The sequence below is a fragment of the Marmota flaviventris genome, chromosome 9 (genome assembly GCF_047511675.1).
Source record: "Marmota flaviventris isolate mMarFla1 chromosome 9, mMarFla1.hap1, whole genome shotgun sequence".
Taxonomy (NCBI): Eukaryota; Metazoa; Chordata; class Mammalia; order Rodentia; family Sciuridae; genus Marmota; species Marmota flaviventris.
The window spans coordinates 12,810,964-12,838,894 of NC_092506.1; the positions used below are offsets into that span (position 1 = coordinate 12,810,964).

At 38.3% G+C, this 27,931-nt stretch overlaps 1 protein-coding gene across 1 annotated transcript; it reads left to right on the plus strand.

Moving 5' to 3' along the window:
* The first annotated feature begins 569 nt into the window (after positions 1 to 569).
* On the plus strand, positions 570 to 27,812 carry Patl1 (PAT1 homolog 1, processing body mRNA decay factor). The gene is made up of 19 exons (XM_027944382.2): positions 570 to 839; positions 2,708 to 2,819; positions 8,960 to 9,177; positions 9,467 to 9,547; positions 10,322 to 10,516; positions 11,450 to 11,551; positions 11,995 to 12,084; positions 12,305 to 12,522; positions 13,743 to 13,832; positions 15,302 to 15,482; positions 16,083 to 16,206; positions 16,652 to 16,749; positions 17,400 to 17,459; positions 18,446 to 18,594; positions 19,943 to 20,102; positions 23,366 to 23,521; positions 25,505 to 25,596; positions 25,684 to 25,833; positions 26,145 to 27,812. The coding sequence occupies exons 1-19, from the start codon at positions 825 to 827 to the stop codon at positions 26,164 to 26,166; spliced, it is 2,313 nt and encodes a 770-aa protein (XP_027800183.1). The 5' UTR covers positions 570 to 824; the 3' UTR covers positions 26,167 to 27,812.
* The last annotated feature ends 119 nt before the right edge of the window (positions 27,813 to 27,931 follow it).

The window sequence follows — 27,931 nt, forward strand, 5'->3', positions numbered from 1 at the left end:
GACCTTGCCGCCGGCTGAGACCCGCAGCCCCAGGCTGTGCTTCCCTTCAAAGGATCTCCCGTTCCGCGAGCCTGAAGTTCCAGGAGCCTAAAACCATCACCCTAGTTAAACCGCCTAAAACCATCACCATCACCCTCATTAAACCTCTCGGAACTTGACTTCGGCTTTTTTAAAGCCGGGCGCTGTCATCACTTTGAGCCGCATAAATCACAGCCTCGACCGGCTGCAGATTCAGCGTTCCTTCCGTGGACCACAAACTTGGCCTCCGTTTCTCCCTCCACGGGCGAGGGTCGTGCCCTAAAGACCCCCGGAAATCCCGAAAAGCGTGCCTTGGACTTTGCAAAACTAACCCAGGAGCCTCCATTCCTCGCACCCGACCTAAGGCCAGGACTCCGCAGAACTACATCCTGTGACAATCACAAGGACTTTCTCCGCCCCGTCGGTGACGGGAAACTCGTGACCGGCTTCTCCGCTCGGAGCAGAAAGCCGAGAAATCAGAGGCGGAGCCGCCAGTCCGGCTAGCTATGAAGCCCCCGACGGACGGCGCGTGCGCAGTCTCTCACCACGGGACCTCCTTCCCGCCGCTGAGACTAGGAAGCGGGACGCTAAATCCGTCCCCGCGCAGCCGCCGCCGCCGGGCGCCGAGCGGGGCGGCTGCCCTGCCCGAGGCGCGCCTGCGCACGTTCCCACGCACGTTCCGGCGTACGGCGGCGGCCAGGGGTCGCGAGCCGGTGGAGGACCCGCGCGCGGAGGAGCCCGGGGAGTCAGCGCTTTTTCCCTCCCTCCCCCACTCCCCTCCCCGCTCCCTCCCCCCTTCCCCAAGAATGTTCCGCTACGAGGTAAGCTCTTGCGACCGGAAGTGGCCCCCCCTTCCTCGCGCGCCCCTTTCCTCTCACCCTCCGCGCGCCGGTCCCGTGCTCCTGGGGGGAGGGGGCGAGCCGTGGGAGTCGCGCGATCCAGCGCAGCGCCCCCGACCTGGGGTCGCGGATTTAGTCCGAGGTCTGGGAACCAGCTTTGAGGTTTGGGGGGCGGGACTGTCCCATCCGATGCCGCTGGGGAGAGTTGGCGTCTGCTTTGGGGTGGGGAGGGCCCGTTAGTGCGGTAACCTGAGCGCCCCTCGCCCCCACTCGGGGAGGGGCGGTGGAGGGAAGAGCATTGCACCCACCGGGTGGCTGTTCTTAGGAAGAACCACCCGGGGATGCCCGGAGACGACTTTCCCGCCTACCCAGAACCAGCCCCCTTCTCCCGGGTTACCCACGGGTACACGCTGTACACCCCGGCAGCCCTCGGTCAGGGCGCCTGGACTTGCCCTTTGGCTGGGGCCCCGGACTGTTTACTAGGAGAGCGCTCCGAGCGGGAGGGGGCGTGTCCAGCTGAAGTTCTTTCTGGACGAGTGGAGTGAGCTGTGGGTTTGGCTACGACGTCGGAGGGGAATGCAGCAGCTCCAGAATGTGGAGTCTAGACCGTATCGCCCACTCGCTTAGTGACCTTGAGCCACTCCTAATCGCTGGACATAAGGTTTCTGGATTTATAAAGTGAAAGGACTGATCTAGGTGATTCCTGAGAGTCATTTCAATTTTAAAAAGCAGCGATTTGGTTAAGTCGATCTTGATGTTTTGGTTAAGTGGATCTTGATGATTTGGAAGGGAGTGCGCTGGAAGTTGCCTCTGATGTGGTGGCAGACTGCTTTGTGGAAGTTTGTGGGCCCTAGGATGGGTAGAAAGGCCAGTAAGGACAGATACTTGATAAAAGTGTTAACTGACTTTGTATAAACATGGAGAGAATGATGAGATACAATGAGCAGAAGTTGCCAAAAGGAAACTTGGAGATTAAGCTGAGTAAACCTGAAGAGATGGGGAGGGGGGTGGCAGGTCCAAACAGAATGTACCGAAAGTGTTATGGTAATATCTAGGTTTTATTTAGCAATATGCAGTCTTTGCCTTGTTTGATCCTCACAACAAACTATTTGAGGTAAGTGGTATTTGTCTCTTAAGAATCCAGGACCTAGGGCCTAGCACAGAACCTGAGACAAAAATGTTCTCAAATGATGCTAATAAGAGCTAGAGCACCTACCTACTACTTTGGGTTCCATCCTCAGCACTTCATTACACACACACACACACACACACACACACACACACGATAGTTAATGGATTAATCAGAAAAGTGAGTTGCCTGTGTTTATCATGGCTTTTCTAGAGTTCATTTCTGTTTTTTTCACTAGAGTTTAGGCCTATAGAAAGCAAAGTGAAGAGGTGGAAAATGAAAAGAAAGTTTTAAAAGAGAACACTGAAATTGTTGAAAACCCAGCATGAAAATAATGATAAAGATGTGAACTTAGTTAAAAAAGATACATAAAAGTACTCATTTTGGCAATTTGAAAATTTTCATCTCTGTTCCACCCGGTGATGTAAAGGATACTGTGGGCCTAATTTCTTGTGTGCATGAGAAAATGCTATCATTAGATTCTTGATAAAGTAAAGAAAACAGATGCTTGGGGAAAATTCAAGTAAGGAATAAAGAATAGAAACAGAAACAAGCTACTGAAAGCGTCCAATGTCAGGGTAATTGAGGAGTATAAAATGCCATCTTTACAAAAGGTCATAATAAAACTATTATATTCACTGAGAAGATAAGGTGAACATTTTTAGAACATTATAAATGAGAATGTGAATTTCATGAAAAACTTCTTTTCATTTTGTTTTAGTCTTTGGAGGATTGTCCTCTAGATGAAGATGAAGATGCATTTCAGGGCCTGGGAGAAGAAGATGAGGAGATTGATCAGTTCAATGATGATACATTTGGGTCAGGTGCAGTTGGTAAGTGGCATCTTTTGTGTATGTATGTGTTGAGATTGAACCCAGGGCCTTGCACATGCCAGGCAAGCACTCTACCAACTGAGCTATAACTCCAGCCCAAGAGGCATCTTTTATAGTTTCATCTTCATCTCTTGCTCAAATACTTTGTCTTAGAAGGAGTAACCTTATTCACTAATTTGGCAAGTTAATCTTGATCTCGGTGAGAATAGTATGTCCTTTACTCAGAATAGTTCATCCTTCTATTGTGCTCTTCTGGTTGGTCATCTTTTATTCTCTAAGCCCTATGTCTTCCAGCTATCTGGTTTTGATTCTCGGTTGCCACCGTAAGGAATTCAGATGTTTAGATCAATAGACATTTGAAAGAGATTTTAAATAATTCTAAATAAAAGGAATTTTTATTTGGAGAAGATGTAACCTAAGGAAAACTCATGGACTAATAGAGAATTCAGATTCTAGTATTCTGCATGTTCTACATTCAGCCCAACACCAGTACATGGTTGTATTTAATAAAATAAAAAGCTTTTAATTCCAAGAATTTTAGCAATAGGAAATCTTCATAAGTTTGAAAAGTATTGTAAACAAATGAAATTTTATCCATCTCCAGATATAGGTAAATATTGTAAGAGCTGAAAAAAGTTAAAAGAGCTAAAGTAGACTTAAAGCTACAGAGTTGTAAATGCTGGGATAAAACAATTAAGAAGCAAGGCTATATGATTACATTTGAGATCAAAATTTACTTAGAACAAGTTTAGAGCAAGTTAACTAAGTATTAGAAATTTATACTTTTTAAAGAAATGAATAGATCAGAGTCAATGTATATATTGTTGTTTTGACTTAGTGTTGGAAAGCAGCAATAGCAGTGTTTATATTGTGGTGTGTCAATATTTGTAATTTCTTTAGAATTGCAGCAACAAATATTCAAAATTAAATAAGGAAGAAGAGGAAATGTAAAACAGTGGGTGATACCAATGTGTTAGTATCAAAAACAAAGGTTTTATAAAAGTTATAGTGGATAGTGTTTTGTGATGACTTTATAGCTTAGGTTTGTGAAAGCTTGCACAGAGTTGAATGAACTGGCAAAAATGAAAAAGTTTACTACTAGTCTTCCATTTATAAAATTAAGTAGAAACTGTGACTTTGTCATGATCTAGAGCAGCAAGAAGAATGTTAAAAGTATAAACTAGACTCATTACAGAAAGGAAATAAAGATCCTATGGATTGTAGTCATAGTTTAGGAGATGAGATTGCCCATCTCCACGGAGATGGCAGGGAAAGCTATGAAGAATAGAATTACAAATGGAGGGAACTAATGTGAATTGCAAATTGCATAATAACCTAGACAATAAAAGTCATAACATTGTATTCTTGGTTCTAAACTTTTTCTTTTAAAACATGTACTGGGTATTAAATCATTTTTCAGCACATTCTTCAGTTGATGAAATTGGTCAATTGAAATTGATTCATTGCTACTATATTAAGATGAAGCAACATAGTAATGTGTCCTTCCTTAGTTTTGAACTTGGACAGAGAGAAATGGGTCCTGCCTTCTCATGGACTTCCAGAGTGCTAAGGGCAGTTCCTCCCCACCCCCCGGAGTTTCTGTTTTTCCTTCAAGACAAGAATATTGCCTTTAAAAGAATATTAGAATGTGCAGAACTGTATTTTATATGATAGGAAAGAAGTATAAGTCCACAATGCTCTTGGGTGCACAGTGAAAGAACAGGTAATAAAATTAAAGGCAGTGAAATAGCATATGGTTAGTTTGCTTTGTACCATAGGGTAGAAGGGTATTAAGAAGGACTTCTTGGTCGGCCAAGGTTATAATAGAGAAAAGATGTCACAGGTGAGCGCTTTTCATTGAGAGTGTAGTATACTTGAATTGTAAGGTGAAAATCTTAATTCTTCAAAACATCTTTATATAAATATTTTAAAAAGAAAATTGCTAAGTCTACCTGTGATATGTTTGGCACACTTCTTACAGATTTAGCTGGTAGAGGAAGTTTAAGCCAGTAGATGAAATGTTAGATCTTTGACATAGGTTTTGATTGATAATTTTTAATTCATGGAGCTGACATCTTGAACAACACCTGTTTATACCGTGGATATTTTAGGTCACTGGCTACAAAAGCTCTGATATCACCTTTCCATAGGACACTAATCATTGGTCTACTCCCTTTAAAAAAGTTTGCATCATCTCGAAGCAATAAATGGTGTTAGAGTGATCCCAAACTCATTCTCTGAAAATAAAAGTTTACACCTTACATGGTTCTTATTATGTGCTTGGTATCGTTTTAATTGTTTTACATGTTATTAATTCTCACAGTAACCTTCTGAGGTAGTTATCAATATTATCCTCATTTTCACAAATGAGGAAGCAGAGTTACTGAGAGATTAAGTAATAAATACAGTCAGTATAAATTACCAGTTATGTTAAAACAGTCTTTGGGGAATCTTTGGAAATCTCTTGCCTTTGCTTGGATGGGCTTCTCATTCTTTCTCCTTCCCTTTTCTTGATAGCTGCTGTAATCTTTGGGGACTGAGATTGCCTTAAAATTAAATCACTTCTGTTTCCTTTTTATTTTCATTCAGAAATATCCCAGACAGGCCTGGGGGGCATTAAAGTATAAGTGTTTGAAAAAGCAGCGTGGAGTTCAGTAGCCCACATCACAGTACAGGGTCATTAGTTGGAAGAATACAGATACTCCTTTTCCTTCATTTCTCTGCTATTCTTTTGCCTATGCTTTAGCCTTTTAACCAATGATGCAATAAGGTCAAGTGTTGGCACATCTAAGTAACTATATTTTTAGGTCATTTGAAGAAGTAACAGAGTGAAATATTCTTTCAAACTAAGGGCATGAGTCCTCTCCTGATTTTTTTCATAAGAACAAGAAAAACCAAAAATAATGTTGGCAATGTTTTATGGCATAGATTCCTTTGCATCCATGTTTAAAATGCCAACAGTCACCAGGCATGGTGGTACACTCCTGTAATCCCAGCAGCTCAGGAGGCTGAGACAGAGGGATCACTAGTTCAAAGCCAGCCTCAGCAACAGCAAGGAGCTAAGTAATTCGGTGAGACCCTGTCTCTAATAAAATGCAAAAATTGGGCTGGGGATGTGGCAGAGTGGTTGAGCGCCCCTGAGTTCCATCCCTGGTACCCCCTCTCCCCCCCCAAAAAAAATAGGGTTGGGGATGTGGCTGAGTGGTTGAGTGCCCCTGAGTTCAATCCCTAGTACCAAAAAAACAGCAATAGTCAGTTCACAGTATGTCCATTTTTACAGAACATGACTATTTAGACTATTTTTAAATGTTATTTTTAAGTGCAAATAAATTATTTGGTAGAATCTGGTAAAGTTAGCAAATATGAATATGGGTAGTGGCTACCAAAGATAATTTAGAACTCTACTACATTAAAACTAATCCACTAACAAATTAATGTTTTATATTTGGGAAACTTAAAAATATATATTGTTTTAATCCTGAATTCAGGATTATAGACTCCCCACTCTTCTTGGCATAGCTGTTACATTTCAAAAAAAAATTTATCCTTTTTCAGCTTACTTTTTTTTTTTTTTTTTTTAGCAAGGATGACACCAATATTAAAGTCACAATCATTTATTACACTATTCCTTAAGAACGTTTCAGATGACTGGTCATTTAAATTAGTACTATAATTTTCATCTAAAATGGATTTTTTCCCTTTTTTAAGCACATCTAGGTATGTTTATTGAGACCATTATAATGAAGTGGTTACTTCAAGTTCTTTTCTGTGAGAGGAAATTTCAGAGGAAGAGTGCCACCTGACTAAGCACTTTGTAAGAGGAAGCTTTTGGGTGGGAAAGAAAATTCCACATAAGAATGAAAACACATATCTTAGAGGCTTAGATAGGGATATTTTGTGACTCTGGCCCACAGCCTTTATCACAGAAATGGCAAAGTGATCCCTATTTAAGAAACCCCTTACCATAGCTCCTATATTGTATATCACATTGGCCAAAGAGCAGACAGTGGATCCTGGGATAACACAATTGTAAATTTGAAATCCCACTTCCCTTGCTTTTTGGATCACGAGGGTTATGTGATATATTATTATATTATAAAAATAGCAAATTTTAAATGCTTAGTCTGACCCTGCAGAGGAATTAGCCTACTTAAATATTCATTTGAGATGCTGTGGTATGTATAAGGTTATTTATGGTATTGATTGTTATAGTAAAAAGTTGCAAATCATCCAGATGGTTTTTCAGTAGGGAATTAAATTACAATTCAGTTCATCAATAGAATGCAATCTTACATATATGTTTAAAAGAATGAGATAATATTTTCAGCAGTTATGTGTGTATACACGTATGCATGCTTGAAAGTATATCCAAGAAGAATCAAGTTAAACTACAGATTGCATTCTTAAAATCTGAACAGAGCTGTGGAATTATGAAGAACTTTCACATTCTAAGTCATATATTGTGATGTTTGAATTTTTTTAATCTGTATTTTATTTGTAAACAGAAAGAAGACAATATAGATTTCTGTGTTAGCTACAAAGGGGATTACCTGTTATCCCTGAATGTGGAATTTTATAGAACATACAAGACATATAACTAAAGTAAGAATAGAGTACATAGCTTATACAGAAGAGTACATTTATGTGCATTAAAGTAGCACGTATAGGTGAGATGAAACTAAAATGAAAATTTAAATATTTTGGAAAGCTTAATGAGGAGAAAGAGGTTTCTGCATTTGAATGCTAAAAGAAGCAGAATTGTGAGTAGTGCTTTTATGATAGAAATAGAATAGAATGATTAGATCCAAGAGAACTGGAGTGAGAGTTTTCATTCTAGAGAATTTGATGAAGGGTTCACAAGATTTTAGTCTGGTAATGGGACTCAAAAGTCAATGCTATATCAGCATAATAAATAAGAAAACAATGTTAGTGCTGCAGACCAAATAGCAATGTGCAGGAATAGCAAAGACATAATTAAAATAGAAGAGGAATTGGCCTTAGTCAAAGTTTCATCCCCTCTCCCTTGGCTAGTGGATACTCCCTTGCAGTAGCCACCTGACTTTCAGCATTCCCCCCAACACTTCTCCTCTAATCTGCTTTTAATTCAGTAGCCTTAGTGATTCTTTCAAAAGTTAACCCATCAGCTCTGCCCCATTTTGGAGTGGAGTCGAAGACCCTGAATAACCTCCCTCCTCCAGACTCTGACTTTATTTTGTTCTACTCTTCCCTCTTGCTCATTCTGTTCCATTTGACTGTTCACCCTCTTATTGTCATATTCGTTGAGTCTCTGCTCAAATGTCATCTCAGTGCAGCCTTCTGAATATCTATTTTTTTCGATTTGCCTTTCTTCCATATTCCTGTAGCATTTTGCATCTTCTAATACAGTATCTAATTTACTTCCTCATTATTTTTATTGTCTATTATCTGTCTCTCCCCTGCTTTAATGAAAAAGCTATATGAGAGAAGGTCCCTGCATTCTGTCCATCTACACAAAAAATAAATTTTTAAAAAATCAGGTAAAGAAAATAGCAGTTACAATTTAAGAGACAGTTATACTAGTACTACAGATTTTACTTTCCTTTGAAGTTTTTGTGTGGAGTATTGTAAAATCTCAAAACCAACAGGTGGTCTTATACTTACGTGTCGCTAGTTTGTTTTTTTAATTATAGTATTAGGGATTGAATGTAATGGTACTTTACCACTGTGCTACATCCCCATCCCTTTTTATTTTTATTTTGAGGCGAGTCTCACTCAGTTGATGAGGCTGGCTTGGCACTTAAAATCCTCCTGTCCCAGCCTTGCTCCTGTAGCTGGGAATACAGGCATATGCAACTGTATCTGACTTTGTATCACCATTTTAGAAATCAATTTCAGACTGTAATTTGGACACCACTGATAATGTTTTAAGTCATTAAGCCAAATTTTGTTCTTGGCATCGTATTTTTTGTTCTTAATAATGAAAAGCCCACTTTATGTGTTCCTTGTTTCAGCCTTATTTCATGTCTTTAAATAAACGGAAGCTTTATTTGCTGTCTATCTTCTGGAGCTGGGTTATTCATTTGGTTAAAGGAAGAATTTTATATATAAAACCTTTGTTTTGATATGAACTGTATTTCTTATACCACGCTATTGTCTTATAGATGATGATTGGCAGGAAGCACATGAACGCCTGGCTGAGTTGGAAGAGAAGCTACCAGTGGCAGTTAATGAACAAACAGGCAATGGAGAAAGGGATGAGATGGACTTGTTGGGTGACCATGAGGAGAATTTGGCAGAAAGACTCACTAAGATGGTGATTGAAAATGAACTAGAAGATCCAGCTATTATGCAGGCAGTGCAGACCAGGCCAATTTTGCAAGTGAGTAATTTACTCTTATTTGAGAACTATAGTCGACTATTAAAGTATTGAGCTTTGCCATTATCACTTATGTCATAGAAAATTCATAATATAATTACTGATGATAGTAATTCTGGAAATAAAATTGGGGAATAATGTGTGTTCTGGAGCACTATAATTTCTTGTCAACTACTTGCCAGTAAAAACCTTGGACCCTTGTTCCCTAATAGCAGATGAGTCACCAAGAGACCTCACAGTATTGCAGAATTTGTATATATGTGTTTTGTTTGTTTGTTTGTTTGTTTGGTAGCCTCAACCAGGAAGTCTGAATTCCAGCATCTGGGATGGATCCGAAGTTCTGAGGCGAATCCGAGGACCGCTTCTTGCTCAGGTATTAAAAAGTTTCTCATTATATAAAATTACTAGTATTATAAAATGTTAAGTTGGCTCCTGTTGTCATTTTTCCTTACTGTGAACATGTCGATATTTATCATTTGCCAGTATTATGTCAACTACTGCATCCAGTACTTAGACGGCTCTCTCTGTTGATGTGCCCTTTATCAGCCCCCAGGGTAAAAATTGAGAGGGAGCCATTGGAACTCATGTTGTCAGTATATGGTTTAAATTATTTTAAAAGTCTAGGCAGGGACAGAGAAGAGATCAGGGTTTGCCAGTGGTTAGATGTGGCACAAGGCATTAACAGTAAAAGAACAAAAGAAGGGGATTTTGCAGAGTGATAAAATTGTTCTCTGGAGGCAACATCTCTTCTATGTATTTATCAAAACTCAAAAAAATTGTATACCAAAGACTGAATTTTTCTACATGTGAATTAAAAAAAAAAGCTGGTGCAGTGATGCATTCATGTAATCTCAGTGATATAGGAGGCTGAGGCAGGAGGATCTTGAGTTCAAAGCCAACCTCAGCAACTTATGAGGCCCTAAGCAACTTAGTGAGACCCTGACTCAAAAAAATAAAAAGGACTAGGGATGTGGCTCAGTGGTTAAGCACCCCTGGGTTCAATCCCTGGTACCAAAAGTAAATAAATAGATAGATAAATTATAAAAAATTTTTTAAAAGTATTTTTGACATCTGTAGAGATTATTTAAACATTTCAAGTTAGCTAATTTCTGTTTGTTTTGGGTTTTTTTAACTACTTCCTCATTAGGAAATGCCTACAGTGTCTGTATTAGAGTATGCCTTGCCTCAGAGGCCCCCACAGGGCCCAGAAGATGATCGGGATCTTTCGGAGCGAGCATTACCAAGGCGTTCAACTTCACCTATCATTGGGAGTCCTCCAGTTAGAGCTGTGCCCATAGGCACCCCACCTAAGCAGATGGCTGTACCCAGCTTCAACCAACAGGTACCTCTCATTAACAGGCACTCAGCCCAGGATATTGGGCATCTGGGCAAAATTATTTGGGAAATGGGTGATACTGGGAGGAGGGTGGAGATTTTGGGTAGGCTTTAGATTAGAAAGCAAAATAGCCAATTATAGCCAATTAGCAGAGAAGTTAGTACAAATAAGAGACACATTCCCGAATAGCCTTTGCTGCTGTTGTTGCTGCTGCCTTTTAATTGGGGGAGGAAAAGGGTAGTTAAGCACATTTAGGGCTTATGTACTTTTTAAAGTGTTTTACTGGCTGCCCAACACTTTGGCAGAGAGATAACTGAAAGCTGGGGGGGATGGGAACACTCAGCATTGTCCACATCCCTTTTTACCTTTAAGATATCCCTGCTTTCCCTAGAGCCTGTGCAGTCCTGTTCCATAGACTTTCCTCCACCTGAAACCAGCAGCTGAAAAGGAAGGCCAATTTGGAAGGTATGGGGGGAGGGTGGTGTTGGTATGGCCTAGTTAGGCTCAATTATCTATGAAATAAATGGTGGAGTCACAATGTATCATGAAATTGCTGAGCATGGCGGCCATATCACAGAGGCTTCAGAATAGGACTTAGTTAATCCTCCAGCTTTCTTATCATTCCTTCTCCCTCACTGCTACCAAAATACATCCTCTTGGAGAGAATTTGCAAGTCAGAATATCTGCTGATATCTCCCTCAGATAGCATGGAAGGGTGGGGATAACTGGAGAATTAGCTAAATCTTCCTCAGACTTTTCTTGATTTGTGAGAGGAAGTTATCAAAGGTTCTGGGTTTGAATCCATAGTTATAGCAGTCTGCTTAGAAGTAGGGCTTTGCATTGAGTTCTGTGTCTCTACCAGTACTTGAGGGGAGGGAGTGTAGGTGGAAGAAAAACTGATTTCATTGAGTGTAGTTGTATATATGTTTGTCCTAATAGATTCTGTGTCCGAAGCCTGTCCATGTTCGGCCCCCAATGCCACCACGTTATCCTGCTCCCTATGGTGAGAGGATGTCTCCAAACCAGCTCTGCAGTGTCCCGGTATGTCTCTTTACAGTCTAACAAAAAAGTGAAGTATGTACTTTATGGTCACTGCCTGTGTGATTCAGTATGTAGAAGTGCTAACATCTCCTATGGAACACTTAAATTTTATAATCTCCATCCTTGAATTTCTGGGTCTTATGGTCCCCTGGTCAGAAGACATAGTTTATGTGTTTCTTAGCACTACTCTTTAAAAATCTAAGCTCTTTCTCGTCATCTGGTTTCATGTTAACTTCAACTCTCATTCTAATTTCTTTTTTGTTTTATGTGGCCATAATGTTTCATAATTTCTAGCATTATTCTTTTTATTTCTTCAGTAGTGTGTGCTACAATTTGAGAATTTTACAATCTAAGTTTATACTGCATTTCTACTGAGTTCCCTTATTACATTGATTTACCTGTTTCATGATATAATTGTTTCCTTACTTTATTTTTTTCCTTAGAACTCTTCCCTCCTGGGTCACCCTTTTCCTCCTACTGTTCCTCCGGTTCTCAGTCCCCTCCAGAGAGCACAGCTTCTTGGAGGAGCACAGGTAAGCCTGTGATTAGCTCTATCCATAAAGAACCCGCTTACTGTCTTAAGGTTCATTGGGACATAGATGTTTTTGTTAGTAAACACCACTGTCTCTTATTTTTGCCTTTAGTTTTTAAAACAAAGTTGTTGATGGAAACAGTATTCAATTTTCAGCAAGCAGGTGAGCTTGCTGCTGATTTAAGGTTAACTCAATCTTAAGATCTTGTTCCTCTTTTTAGCTACAGCCTGGTCGGATGTCTCCCAGCCAGTTTGCACGGGTCCCTGGATTTGTTGGTAGTCCTCTTGCTGCCATGAATCCCAAGTTGCTGCAAGGGCGAGTTGGGCAGATGCTTCCCCCAGCACCAGGCTTCCGTGCCTTCTTTGGTGCTCCACCCCCTGCAACACCACCTCCACAGCAGCACCCTCCCGGCCCAGGACCTCATCTGCAAAACCTAAGGTATATAAAACATGCCAATGTTTACCCATTGCCAGCTAAGTCTCTTGATAATTCCAATTTAGTTTTTTAATATAAAAGTCTCTTAATATTTTTTAAGTGAGGACTGGGGCTGTAGCTCAATGGTAGAGCTCCTGCCTTGCACTTGTGAGGCACTGGGTTCAATCCTCAGCACCACATAAAAATAAATAAATAAAGATATTCATCACTAGGTCCCACCAAAAATACACACACACACATACACACACACACATACATACACACGCACATACATATATGTATGTATCTTGTAAGTGAAATATTTTGAGATCCTCAAGTCGGGGTTTGACAGTTTAGGCTTTCTTATGTCATCATCAAGAATCATGCATCCTGTGCACATTTATAACATTACAAGTTACTCACCTTTTATTTCTTCTAAAGTTTTTTACTTCTCATTTCATGTCCACTTTACAAACACACACTAAGATATGCACACATGGTGTTGATCACTTAAGAATCATAAGTAAGGATGAGAGATGTGAATAATGAGAAGTTTAAATAAATAATAATGATAAGTTGGCAAGTCTTGGTATCTGCTACATTTTTACTTCTACCTTCTGATTTTATAACAAGAGGAGTTCAAGTTCCTGCTTTGATAAAATTGTTTTTTATTACATACATTGTATTATCAGGGTTCTCAAGAAAAATAGAACCAGTAGGAAAAAAATAGAGAAAGGGTTAATTTTATTTTAAGGAATTAACAAATGTGATTGTGGAAGCTGGCAAGTTAAAAATTTATAGGGCAGGCCAGAAATCACTAAGAATTGAAGTTGCATTCTTGAGTTTGAAATGTTATATGTTGGCAGGCTGGAGATTCAGGCAAGACTTCTGTGTTCCAGTCTTGATGCAGAATTTCTTTGGAGACTTCTGTTTTTGTTTTTAAGGCAAATAAACCTCTTGAGAGAACACTGTTAAACAGGAGCAAAAAGAAAATCACATGCTTTTACTAAAAAATTTCCTGAGATTTCATGATCATCCTCTTAGTTGAGAACTGGTCTTTGTGGAAGATAGGTTTTTAAAAAGTGACTTTTTTACTTAGAGTCTCTTTAGAATACACTTGGCAGTCCCTACTGAACCTATGTGAAGTTATCCTGTTCTGATAGCATTTGTGAAAACTTCAGATCATCAGGATGACAGAATTAAAGGCCTTTTTTTTTTTTTTTTTTTCTTCATTTTTTTCTTAGATCTCAGGCCCCAATGTTTAGACCAGACACAACTCACCTTCATCCACAGCACCGGCGGCTCTTGCATCAGAGACAGCAGCAGAACAGGAAGTAAGTACTCAGTGTATTCCTTGGTGGTTTACTGGACAGTGTAACAAAATGTTATTAATTTAGTTTACTTTCTTAGTTTACTTAGTATGAAGCTGATTTTGCTGGTAAAGTTATATCACAAATGCTGTCATTTTTATGTTTTTGACACACTAGCTTTACTAAGATTTTATCAACAAATTACCAAACTGTTCTAACTCTGTTGATCATAAGTTGAGCTCTGAATTCTTTTAAAGGTTATAAGAACCTTACCAAGTTCTTAGCATTCTCTTTAACTACATTTTCTTTGACTGTCAGTTCAGAATTAAATCTTAAAAATGTAGTGACCATGTAATGCATTCCACTGCTGTCGTGTATGTAAAAAATTTTAAAAATCAAATCAATAAAAAATTTTTAAAAGAGGAAAAAAAATGTAGTGACCAGCCTCACGTTTGGGTCTTAATGTGAACCCAGTGGTCATTCTTTATTTCTATAAAAATTATTTAATTTTTATTCAGCAAATATAAATGTATACATTTACATATATCTCCCATCTGTGTATTGTGGACTGTGGTAGGTTTTGAAGATTTTAAAAAAAGCACACAAGACAGATAAAGCCTTTGCCTTTGTAGTTTCATATAAAGTAATTCCATAATTAGGCATCTAAATAAAATGAGGAGAATAAACCAGGCATGGTGGTACATGCCTAGCTACTCAGGAGACTAAGACAGGAGGATCATAGTTTCAAGCACAACCTGCCTCAAATATAAAAAAGGACTTGGAGTGTAACTCAGTTGTAGAGTACTTGAATAACATGAGCAAAGCAAGAAAGAAAAGAAAAAAATAAACTCTGAAGTTTCTTCAACCATCAATTTTATTGTTTTTTGAGTGTGTGTGATTCCTTCTCAGTTTCAGAAATGTTCCAGAATATTTTTGCAGGTTCAGAAGAAAGAAACCAGTGTGGATTATTAAATAATACTCCAAAGTACAAATTATATAGGGAAAGATTAATACATTTGACTATTAAAAATATCAGACCTTAATATAACAAAAGCCATGCAGAAACATACAACTCCAAATAGAAGAAACACAAGTGGCTTATAGAAATGAAAACATGGTCAAACTCACTCAAAAAAAAATGCAAGATTAAAATTAGATAACCACTTAACATGATCAGACAGGCAAAACTTATGAAGTGTCACTTTTGACAAAGTTGTAAGTTTGTTGTCTTAAGTGGAGAAAAGAAAACTACCTGCTTCATAGGGTTCTTTAGGGTTTATACAGAAGTCCATAAGTAAAAGTATTTAGTATGTGGTAAGATACTCAGATCTTTGTTACTCATATAGTTTTATTTCCTTGAGTATGTACTACATAGCTCTTTCCTTTGAAGACTTGATTTTTAATTGGCCTGTTTGATTCCTGTAATGTTATAACCTTTAATTAATTAATAATTAATATGCCTACTTAGAGTGAATGTGGCATATGTTTTTCAGTCAGCATCGGAATATCAATGGGGCTGGAGATAGAGGAAGTCACAGGAGCAGTCATCAAGATCATCTTCGAAAAGATCCATATGCCAATCTCATGTTGCAGCGGGAAAAAGATTGGGTCTCTAAAATCCAAATGATGCAGCTGCAAAGCACTGATCCCTACCTGGATGATTTTTATTACCAGGTAAATACTCGGTGCTAGTTTTGAAAATAACATTTTGGCCCCTTAGGCTAGAAAAGGTATTTGACTTAAATTAAAAGTCGTAGCCTTTGGGCTGGGGGTGTAGCTCAGTGGTGGAACATGTTCGAGGTAGAATTTTCTTTTGAGGTAGTCCTCAAGCAGTTGATAATTTACTAAACAAATTCTGTCCTCGCTTCAAGCAAGAGACTCTTGAGCTGTTTGCTCTGAGACCAGTGTTTTCAATTTCTTTGGCTTTAGTAATCTGGTTCTATCAGTTAGTATATTGGCAGTCTAAAGACATTTCCTTTGATTAAAGTTTTTGAAGGCTAAGGATTTTTTCTTGGTAGAGGTGAGGGGGCAGTTTGGGATTGAACCCTGGGCCTCAAGCATGCTAAGAATATATTCCACCACTGAGCTACACCCCGAGCACAAATGCTATGAATTTTAATATAGTAAATGTTAGCTTGAATCTAGCAAAAATTAGAGATCAGTACATTTCTATGGTTCAAGTTGTGTTACTGCCACTATTGTAAAATAATTATTTGATGGTAAAGAACAATCATAGTCTGTGCTTGTGTTGCAACTGAAATCATTTTGTGGTAGAATTACTTCGAAAAACTGGAGAAACTGTCAGCTGCTGAAGAAGTGCAAGGTGATGGCCCTAAAAAGGAACGCACCAAGCTCATCACCCCTCAGGTGGCCAAACTGGAGCATGCGTATAAGCCAGGTAAGATGCAGGCCCTTATATGATAAGAGAAATTTGAGATGCCACTGATTTGATAAAATATAGGTGATACCTTATCTGTTTTGTCCTCTTCTGGGGGCAGGGAGGAGAGGGCATTCCTGCTGTTCTATGCATGTGGATGGTTTGGAAATAATTTATAAAGTACTCTTGCCTTTAATATATGCAAAGATCAGCCTTTATCTGAGCATAAAGTGTATGGCTTGACAGATGACCTCTTGGGTGCTTTTGATATTTCTAAAATAAATGAGGAGGAATGAGAAAGGATAGATTGTAATAAGGAGTTCCTTTAAAGGATACGTAGGTTTTTTTGTAGTAAGTTGTTACACCATGAGTAAAGAACAGAAAAGTAAAAATTTTTGAATGCTTCCTGCCTGCATTGCTGAGTTTTTATTTTGTTGGAATTTTTATTTTTATTTTGTCCTTACAGTGCAGTTTGAGGGTTCTTTGGGGAAACTTACTGTCTCTAGTGTGAATAACCCTCGAAAAATGATCGATGCTGTTGTGACATCTCGGAGTGAGGATGATGTAAGTGTCTGTAGAATTATATATTTAAGAATGTCTTGGTGGTCACCAGTTACTTTGGAGTCATTGTGGAATGAGATCAGGCATGACGGAGTTGTTTGTAGTCTAACCCAGAGCTTACAACCTGGCACATTATGGCCTTCTGGTTTTCAACAGACATGCTGAAATAATAACACCTTCATTTCTCATGTAGCTGGTGAAGGCCAGAAGAGGCAGGAATCTAGACTAGGCATGTTTGTCTGCAAACAGCATCTGTTTACTCCAGTTTGCTATTTTTAAAAAATTACTATTTTCTGGATGGGGATATAGCTCAGTTGGTAGAGTGTTTGCATTCCACGCACAAGGCCCTGGGTTTAATCTCCAGCTCCACAAAAAAATAAAAAAATAAACACTATTTTCTGTGTGTTTTCAAAATTTGCTATGAAATTTTAATCCTCCGTAAAATTCTATAATTACCATTTGTCTATCTATAAATTCAGTTTGTGTGTTGGTTGAGTCCATCAACTCTGAACTTTGTGCTAGTGTCATTTTAGATTATTAACTTTCGCAGAATCAAAATTTTCTTAAAATATTTTCACAGTTGAACTACAGATGCATACTTGGAAAATTGTTTTTAGCAGAGTTATTAGACACTGAATATTCTTGTCTTTTAGGAGACAAAAGAAAAGCAGGTTCGGGACAAGAGAAGAAAAACCCTTGTCATAATTGAGAAAGTAAGTTTTAGAATTTGTTGCTATAATTAGTTTCAAATAAGGAACTGTCAAGTATGTGTGTACCCAAGAAGCAGAGAAGTGAGCAATGACTCAGTGTTCTTTGATTTAATTAAAAATATACTCAATAAGTACTTATTGTGTGCCAGAGCACTACAGAAAGAATTGTGGTATACCTTCCCAATGGCATCATGGAAATAATCCTGCAGTTAAAATTAGAAGTACTGGATTTTTGTTCAGACTTGTTGAATTAAGAGCTGAGTATTTCTGGGCAGGTCACCTTTCTAAGCCTGGTAAAAATGGGAATAAAATTTATATTGTTTCTCCTATGGATTAATTAAGTCAATTTATAGATAATTATTGGGCACTCATTGGGTGCTAAGGAAAATATATAGTTGGTGTGTAAAGCATAAATCCCACGTGGCAAAGCCATAGAAGATGGCCTTAGAGTATATTTTCTAGGCTATAAATTATATCTTCCATTTCTGAGGCTATGATATGAAAGTGAGTTATTTAATATTTCTGTGCTGTCATCAGTTTCTTTGTCTATAAAAATGAAGATGATTATGATAGTTTTCTTGTGGCGAGTGTTCAGTGAATGAGCATGAAGTGTTTAGAACAGAGGCTGGCACCCAGTGGTAAAATCACTTCTTATTAATATTTTTATAAATACAAAGTTCACTGTGGCAGTAAAACAGAATGTTATATATACAGTGCTATTGTTGCTGCACTGTATATTTGGAAAGTGTAATGATATTTCACTATCTTTATCTGCTAGATTAAAATTCAGGGAGAAATAAAAAATGATACATGAAGAATTAAGTTATTTCACCCAGTTTTCCTATATTTTAAAGACCACCTTTTGTTTTGTTTTATCTGAAGTTTATGGTGATCTTATCAGGTCAGGTGGTCCGAAACTGTAAAGTTGTTTATTAGATACTTGATGATCTTAACACAGCATGCTGTGGCCTGCTTTGTCTTTCCCTTAGACTTATAGTTTACTTCTTGATGTGGAGGATTATGAAAGGCGTTATCTCCTAAGTTTAGAAGAAGAGCGGCCTGCCCTGATGGAAGAGAGAAAGCACAAAATCTGTAGCATGTATGACAACTTGAGGGGTAAATTGCCCGGGCAAGAGAGGTAAGCTTTGTGCACTTTGAGAAAAACATGAGACTACCTGGACTTCTGTCTCTCTCAGACTGAGTTTTACACATTTCTGCCTTTTCAGGACCCTTCCCTGCTATCTCTGTAAACTCAGAATCTATCTATTGTCCAAACTCAAAAGGTGATTTCATATTAGCCATTTCATAATCTTTCACAGCTGGTGGCTGGTCAGCGTGGGGAGTCTTCTTATCCTGAGTTCATTTATTCAACAAATATGTATTCAGTATCTACTAGGAATTGTGCTAGGTACTACAGATAAATGGTGGGGTGGGCCTATTGGATTTTTGGTTTTGAGCTTACGGACTATATGTGGTTTATGATTACTAGCATGTAATCTTCATTTGTTTGATTTTCTACTAAGATGGGGATTGTAAACATTTATATTTCCTTGGAATTTCCACAGAATATGTGTGTGGTGTAGAAACCAGTAAATCTTCCAGTGGAGTCTTAAGTTCTGTAACTTTTATTGTTTTTCTGTGTCATCTCTTTTCCATTTATTATCTGGAACAGAATCCTGCTGTTGGTAAATGTTCAATAAATCCCAAATACTTAACATGATGAATGTAAGAGGACTACATTGGCTAGTAATTCTCTTTCCCTTTGTCCAGTCAGTAGAGTTGTGGATTCTTCTAAGCCAGGAGATACACAAACAGAACATAAGGACAAGCACCTTGGGTTGGGGTTGTGGCTCAGTGGTAGAACACTTGCCTAGCATGTGTGAGACACTGGGTTCGATTCCTAGCACCACATATAAATAAATCAATAAATAAAACAAATGTCCATCAATAACTAAAAATATATACATTAAAATTATTTTTAAAAAACAAGCACTTTCTTTTCAACACACCTTTTCTGGTGTTTTTAGGGCTGACAAGAAACTGGTTGAATAGTTGTGGTTTGTCCATAAATTTCATGTTACATGGCATTAAAATGTATGTGGTTGATGTATATTTACCTGGAAAAGTGTCTGCAAACTGTTAACACTTGTAAAATTAACTCAGATTATGTTTTTATTTTTTATGTATACATTTTCACGTGTTGCTCTATTAGCCATGTGATATTTGTGTCGATACTTAAGGGTTAATGTAATAATGCTTGTATAGTTTGACCAAGTTTTTCTAAAATGTAATTAGTGAAATTGAAATTTTGCTTTTTATTATTTTATTAAAGTTGGAGAAGTAATTCTCACTATTTTGTAGTACAGGTCATTGTAGAGTGAAAATGAATGCAGCATATTAATTTTAAAAAGACCTAAGAAGAGAAAACATGAGGATTTCCTGTATTGCTCTTGTTAATGAAAATTGTCATTTTTCTTCCCTTGTAGGCCAAGTGATGACCACTTTGTACAGATCATGTGTATCCGAAAAGGGAAGAGAATGGTTGCCCGTATTCTCCCATTCCTCTCCACAGAGCAAGCAGCTGACATTCTCATGACAACTGCCAGGAACCTCCCTTTTCTTATCAAGAAGGATGCACAAGATGAGGTGATCCACCATGTGGGACATCTTTCCTTGCAGTTTTTTTCATAGTTGATAAGATTTCTGGAATCTAATTTCTTTGTCTCTTCTCCTTTTTGTGTTGTTTTGTCTAAACTTTGGCATTAGGATTTGATTATTTAAAACAACCTTAAGTAATTCAGGTGTATTTTTTTGAATCCCATAGTTAGTGGAACAGACCATCTCTCAAAACATGAGGAAATCAGTAGTTCCTTCTTAATTCACAACACAGTTGTAAAGACATGGTGTATGTCAGAACTAATTGGGAAGCAAATAAGTTGGCTCTGTACCCCAAATGCTGAATCAGAATTTATAGAGTATGGCTGGGTATAGTGTTGGATGTCTGTAATGTTAGCAACTCAGGAGGCTGAGGTAGGAAGATTGCAAGTTTGAAGCTAGCCTCAGCGACTTAGCAAGACCCTTTGTCAAAATAAAAAGGACTGGGGATGTGGTCTAGTGGTAAGGTGCCCCTGGATTCAATCACCAGTGCCACCGGGAAAAAGAATTTATAGAAGATAGATCAGGACTTCTGTATCTAAGAGATTAGCAAAATTTAGTATGGTGTAGGAGGTCAAAACAAGAAATTGAGAAAGGTAGGACAAAGGACTGGTATTAATGAGTATGAGATTCAGAATAATAAAAGGTATTCGGGTGAGCCTGTCACAGTCAGCCACAAGCTGAGTGAGACCTGTCTGGGTAATTAGTCCACAGAAAACAAATGGTGACAGGATACACTAGAAATGGTATGCTTTGACAATTGGAAATTGTTCCTTTTGTAGACCCTTAAAATTTTAGCATCTATAGAAGTGAATGAGCAGTTTAGGTCTAATCATTAAGAAAGTGAAGTGGGTAAGAAAGTTTATTTTTAAAAGATTTTAAGAATGAAAAATGGTTGGAAGAAAATTTAAAGATTTGAGGTTTATCCTAATAAGTTGACGAAACTAAAAAAGTTACTACTATTTCAGACCATGTACACTGTAAGCAGGCACTCTTGCCATAATTACACAGAGCAAGTTTGAGAGAGCCTTACTCAGTTGGCAGATACATATTAGACACTATTTTATTTCTTAGAAATAACAGCACCCAGTCCTAGGAGCTAGAAATACAAAAATGCCTGTCCTCATGGAGCTTACCTCCTAGTGAGGAAGACTTGATTAAATATTCAGGCTGCGTTTTTACGTGTGTGTGTGTTGAAAAGCAGTAGACCACATCTCTCAAAACTATTTTCATGAAGGTATAGTTAGTTTCAGGTATGGGGCCTGAAAATTTAAGGCAATCCTAAAATATTGTGTGCCTGAATGCAAAGAAGTTAATAGATTACTAGGGTCCTGTGGATGCACAGATTAACTTTGAAAGGGCTCTTGTTGGCTAAAAATGGGATCATTTATATCAGAAAGAAAAATTAACAGTGGACTGAATGAATGTAGTAAATGTATTTCATTTAATGAATTCATAATGACACCAAATAAACCAGTCCTCTTTGGAAACTGCCACACCATCAGTTCATCCTAAAAATAGATAAATAAAGGAAAGGCTCAAGCATTTATCCTGCTTTTTTATTATAACCAAATGTCATGGTTACCAGAGTTGGTAATATAAAATTCTTTATAGAAGAACTTCAGAAAATAATCATTTTGTAAGCCTGGACTTGTTTGGAGCATACTGACAGCTGAACCTGGCGATGCACTGCAAACACCACCAAGAATGGGACACTAAGCACTGTGCTTCTTGACATAATGCCTGCAGTCTTCCTGCCTCCCTCTTCTGCCCCACCTCCCACCATTAAACCTGAATCTAATCAAACTTGTAATCACCATCATCAGTTAATGGGGACATACTGGATGGCAGAACCAATTAAGTGGCATCACAGGGATGCAGTTGCCAGATTCAAACAATGGGACAAATTACATACTGAGCCACAACCCCAGCCCCACACATGTTTTTTTTCAATAGCATGAGAAGAGGACATACAGACTGTGGCAAAGGACCTGTTATTTTTTAAACCTCATCAGTAAAATACAATATATGGATCTTATTTGAATCGTAATTAAAATAAATCAGCTGCTAAAAGATACTGTTGACACAAATGGAAAAATAGGAATTTTGAGTAGCTATTAACTGATACTAAAATTATTTTTAATTTTGTTTGATATAATGAGATTTTGTTAGAGAAATAAGTATTTTTAGATGAAATGATACCATATGGAAGGAACAGATCTAATAAAATCTGTTTATTTTATTACTGATAATACAGTAATTTGGCTATTGAAGTTGGGTAGTGGATACATGAACAATTACTGTTATTTGTACTTTCATGTATGCATTTAAATATCTATGATTAAAAAGCTTTGTTTGTTTAGAGTATTAAATGTCAAAAAGTGACCCAGTCTCTGTCCTTAGGTGCCATTTAAAATAATACATCACCGTGTTTTTTTGTTTGTTTGTTTTTTTAATGTTTTTATTTTTTTTTTTAGTTACAAGTGGACAAATGTCTTTATTTTACTTTATGTGGTGCTGAGGATCGAACCCAGTGCCTCACGTGTGCTAGGCGAGCACTTTTACAACAGTCTTGCTTAAGTTGCTGAGGCTGGCCTCGAACTTAAGATCCTCAGTCAGGATGATAGGCATGTGCCACCACATTCAGCTCTTGATTTCCTTTTTTGTTGTAAAACCAGCTGTATTTTAACTTAACTATTTGTTCACTTCTTCATTGAGCTTTTATAAATAAGATAAAATTAAGTCTGAAGGTGCTAGTAATTGTGTAGCAGTCTAAACTTTAGAGTGCTTCTTACAGTACATCAAAATTGCCAGTCTTCCCCACTATGCTTCAGATGTCTAAGGGTCCATGTGTGACCTGTTTACCATCTTTTTGGTGGGGAGGTGGGGGTGGGCATTGTGTCTGGCACATTGTAGGCTTTTAGACGTTTGTGAAATGAGCTCAACATTCATACTAAAATAATAGTATGGTGTATTAATATGAATTTAGTATTTGAAAAGTGATTTTAGCCCCCTTGGTACTACAAGTCATGGCATTTCCAGTGAAGATTGAATTGAAAACATTCTCAATAGATACCTTAGAATCCATTGTTGAGACTTCAGTCATATCCACTGGGCTTGCCACCTCTTTTTTCTTAAATCTTGCCATGAGTGGTTGAGTATACTGCTGAGCATCTTTCTGTCCATGGCAACTGATGGCCAGTAATTAAAGAACAGTTGACAAGATGTAATACTTTTGTTTATTTTTTTTGTAGGTGCTGCCATGTTTATTGAGTCCCTTCTCTCTCCTCCTTTATCATCTTCCTTCAGTGACTGTCACCAGCCTTCTGCAACAGCTAATGAACCTACCTCAAAGTGCAGCTGCACCAGCACCCTCCAACCCTCACCTTGCAGCTGTGCTCCAGAACAAGGTGGTCTTGACTTTTGTGTCCCTAGATTTTGTGAAACATCTAAATTTGAGTTACAGATTTAAAAGCAGTGGCTACCATGCTGTGATAACTTGTTCGAAAGGGGTTCTTTCCTTTAGTCAGAAGTTGCGTTAATCCTACTACCAAAAGCTAGAAAGAATAGTGTTGTTAGTTTTAAGCTAGAGATAAACAGTATTGTTAATTTTTGCTGCTTTTTTTGTTTCCTTTTGTTGAAACACAGTAGGATTTTATGTATCTCCTGAAGAAACAAATCTGGTGTAGTCGGCTCACAGTGGACTCGAGAGATCCAGGCTCCATTTTTTTTTTTTTTTCCTGTCATCTTTAGTAGCAAGACTGTGAACTTTTGTTAGAGAAATAAGTATTTTTGGATTAAATGAAACAATACAGAAGGAACATGATCCCTCATGATCTAAGATGGTGTGGAGTTTACATTAGGAAGGAGGGTGGTTATGGAAGATGTGGATTAATGTTCTGCGCTCTTCATTGGGACCTTTTCCAGGACTTCAAACCAACTTCTACTTAATATCAATGGCCAGGATTTAGATAAACCTAACTGCAAAAAAGTCTGAGAAATAGCTTTTAGTGCACATCATTGGTGCCACAAGTAAAGTCAGAGTTCCTAATAATGAGAAGGAAGGTCTATCGTTAAGTTACAGTTGGTGGTCTGTGTTATATGATTATAAGTAGAATTTCCCATTTTATTTATGTCAGATTAAAGATCCAGCAACTCCTAGTGGAAGCATAAAAGGAAGGAACAAATGTGAGTTTTTAAACAGACAAGGTTTTAGTTCTTTCCTGCCATATTAGCCTTAGAATTCTGGACAGATTTTTCTCACTTTCCCAGGGCAGCTTCCTCCTGATTTGTAAAGTAGAAGTGATGATGTAGACTTCACAGAGTTGGCCTCGTACTTCATTGAGATGATGGCTTTGAGTGCTTCATGTAGTGACCCATACATAACAGGCACTCATTCAGGCACTCTGTACAGTAGAGGTGAAAAATAGTCTCAAGGCCTCTTTCTGCCTTCCGCTTACAGTCCTACCAAAGCATGACTCTGAAGGGCAGACATCAGCAGGAGAAGTAACCGCCTCAGGGATGTAGATGGGCTTCTGAAGTAAACAGGGATATGATTTGGTCTCTTGGTTTTAATTTTGGTAAAGGCAGTAGGAAACTGAGATCAGATAAGATTATATATAGCCCAGTGTCCGCCCCCATAACATGAAGGGAAATTTTGTGGAAAGGCAAGATTATCCTTCCCTTTATGTTTCATTGTAGATCATGTGATTCTTACATTTAACCTGTTTCTTGTCCGCATTTGTATTTTCATTTTATGCCCCTTTAACCTACGTTTCCTTCTTTTACCGCCACTAAATAAGACATTTTTTTATATTTCAGTTTCTAAACCTTATGTTGCTGGATTTTAATTTTAAACAAGATGAATGCATTTGTTTATCCCTTCTTTATTTTTTTTATTTTTTTTAAGAGAGAGAGATTTTTTTAATATTTATTTTTTAGTTTTTGGTGGACACGACATGTTTATTTTTATGTGGTACTGAGGATCGAACCCAGTGCCCCGCGCATGCTTTTTCATTTTCCATGAACTTTGACTTTTCTTTTTAATCCATTTCAGTTCTTGTAAATAGGAAAAAAGCCAAACCCCATGTTAAACATGATGGGCGGGGCGGGGATCATCCTTTCACCCCAGGGTGAGGCACAGATAAGAATGTTGGACACCATGATGTTCTGTTTCCAAAGGCTGTGCTTGGTCGTGGCTGTGCCAAAAGCGAAACCGGGAGAAAGGACGTAGGCTTCTGGCTCAGGGTTGTCCATTTTCTGCCTGGTTTCACAGAGAAGCACAGCAGTGATGTCATTGTGGCTTAGTGCTATTCCCATTTAATGCCAGGATCCCATCAGTTGTCGTAGAGGAGGTTTGGATGCTTTGTTTGACACCCTGTCTTCTCTCATAGTTTGGCCTGTCACTGCTCCTTGTTCTCCTGAGCCGTGGGGAAGACTTACAGAGTTCAGACCCTGCTACAGAATCAACGCAAAATAACCAATGGTCAGTACGGACTATTTCTCTATTTTAAGTTTTTTGAGGTGATCTTTCTTTTTTTTCCCTCATCTTGTTGTTTGGTTTCCCTATCAGGACGGAGGTGATGTTCATGGCAACCCGAGAACTTCTGCGGATTCCCCAAGCAGCCCTGGCCAAACCAATCTCTATACCCACAAACCTAGTGTCCCTTTTTTCTCGCTATGTCGACCGGCAGAAATTGAACTTGCTGGAGACAAAACTGCAGTAAGTTTTAAAAAGGATAGTTGCACATGTCAACAAAGTTGGCATTTTAGAAGTTATGATAGAGGGGAGGATAAAACTGAATTTGGTGGAAAAGAGTAAAGACTTTAAATAAATATTCGCGTATCTACTGATATAAAATGCTATACTGGGTGCAACAGTACCCTCATTGAAGTTGACTAAGAGTAAAACAATGTCTTGGGTGTTTTGTTATTGAGAATCTTTACAAGGTTGAAATTTTAATACAAAAGTTTGCTTTCTATTTTAACTTATTTATATAAACAAGTTTTCTTTCTCTTTTTTTATACCCTTAGGCTAGTTCAGGGGATACGATAAAAGATCTCCAAATGTGTCCTGTACCTCCTTTGGGCTGCCACCTGCACTGCTGCCATCACCAATGGAGTGTTTTTAATGAGGGAGGGAAGGTAGCTTATTCCCCAAAGCAAAGTCTTGTGGGATTGATTCCTGTTTACAGGGGTTGTCTCTAAATGCCAGGTATTTTCCCCATTGCTCTGTGAAATTTGGCTGGGTGATACTTATGCTGGTTTCTTCTTTACTTTCTGTGTTACAATTCTGCATGTCCTACTTTTACTCAATTCTTCTCAATTTTGCATTTTCTTTGCCCTAGCGACAAAAACTTATATCTCCCTTGATCCCACTACCACTACTCCAGTTCAAAGTAGATTGTAGCCTGCCAAAAGATTCTTCCCCTCATCCTATTGAAGTCTTTTTTCATTATCCCATATTAATATGACTGTAGGAGAGCCAACTAAATAGAAATCAAGTTCTAGAAACACACATACCCCATACATACATTTATATGATCTCCAGAGGGTCCTTAAAGAATGAATTTTAGATTGAAAAATATTTAGTTGACACATACCATCTCTAAACAAACCAACTGATATATTTTTAATCTGTTTCTATTTCGTCTTGTAATTAATTTGGTGGAAATACTTATTTGTTTTAATATAAATACAGGGTATATGGCACATTTAATAAGATCATATTTCTTAATTGGCTGGTGCCCAGCTCTAGGTTGAGAAGTTATTTTCCTCTTCCCCACCTGTATTTTCTTTGTTTTGTCCACCCTAATGGAAACAGCACACGGTTAAGCCTTTTTCCAGCTACAACCACAGTGTGCTTGAGCCTGTCCCCTCAAGTGCATTCAGGAGCACCCAAGGTGATCCTCACTTACAGCCTGCTTGAGCAGTGTAGCTTTTTGCACACTCTGTCTTCCTGAGGTGACTTCAGTAAGCCATGCTTGTCCATCTCTTTTCCTCATTTTCATCTGGTGTCATGGGTAGAAACCTTCAAATGTAACCACGGAAGCTAAGCTTGGCCTGCTCTGCTCTTCACTATCCTCCAACATGGGCAGAACTGCCGCCCTGGCTCGTCCATCTCACCTGAGCCTCGTTCCCAGACAGCCAGGGACCTGGGTTTAAAAGCAGGTACAGCCTGCCATGATCTTTTGTCACTTACCCTTCCTTTCAGCAATCAACCAGGATAAGGGTTTTGGTCCCTAGAGATTTCAGTTCTGAAGAAGATTAAATCTGAATCAATTTTACATGCCCTTCCAGTCTACTTTATGCCATTCTCACCTTTTCGAATGTAGTGGGGGACTGGCTGTGACATTTAAAGAGAATAAACGTTTTGCACATACATGTATTGTACAACAGTAAAATCCTGTTATAACCAGCTGTCCTTGTTCTTCATCTCCGTTTCTTCCCATTCTGTAACCCAGGCTTCACCAGCTGTTCCCCAGTGACATTACCTAGCTTCCCTCCACCATCACCTACTGACTATTTCCACTATGCGCCTTTCCTACCTTCCCTTCACAACTGATCAAGTGAATACTTGATTATTATTTCTTCCTTACTGTGCTTTATTTTTGTTTGGTTCTAATTAATGAAAATAAAAGTTTCTAAATTTACATTTTTATAGGGTATTGTAAATAAAAACAAATTGTATACTTCAAAAAACTGTGTGCCGAAATTTGTACTTTTTTGTTATTTCTGAATGGATTTTTGATGTGTTTCTAGCATATATAGATACACTGGCAAACTGCTTGATGTAGGGGAATTGTAAAAATATTATTACG

What these genes read in the sequence shown, in the direction of transcription:
- Patl1 (XM_027944382.2), top strand. An exon ending in GGAGCATGCGTATAAGCCAG is followed by an intron (nt 16,207 to 16,651) that starts GTAAGATGCAGG and finishes TTGTCCTTACAG; the next exon opens with TGCAGTTTGAGGGTTCTTTG. An exon ending in TCAACGCAAAATAACCAATG is followed by an intron (nt 25,597 to 25,683) that starts GTCAGTACGGAC and finishes TTTCCCTATCAG; the next exon opens with GACGGAGGTGATGTTCATGG.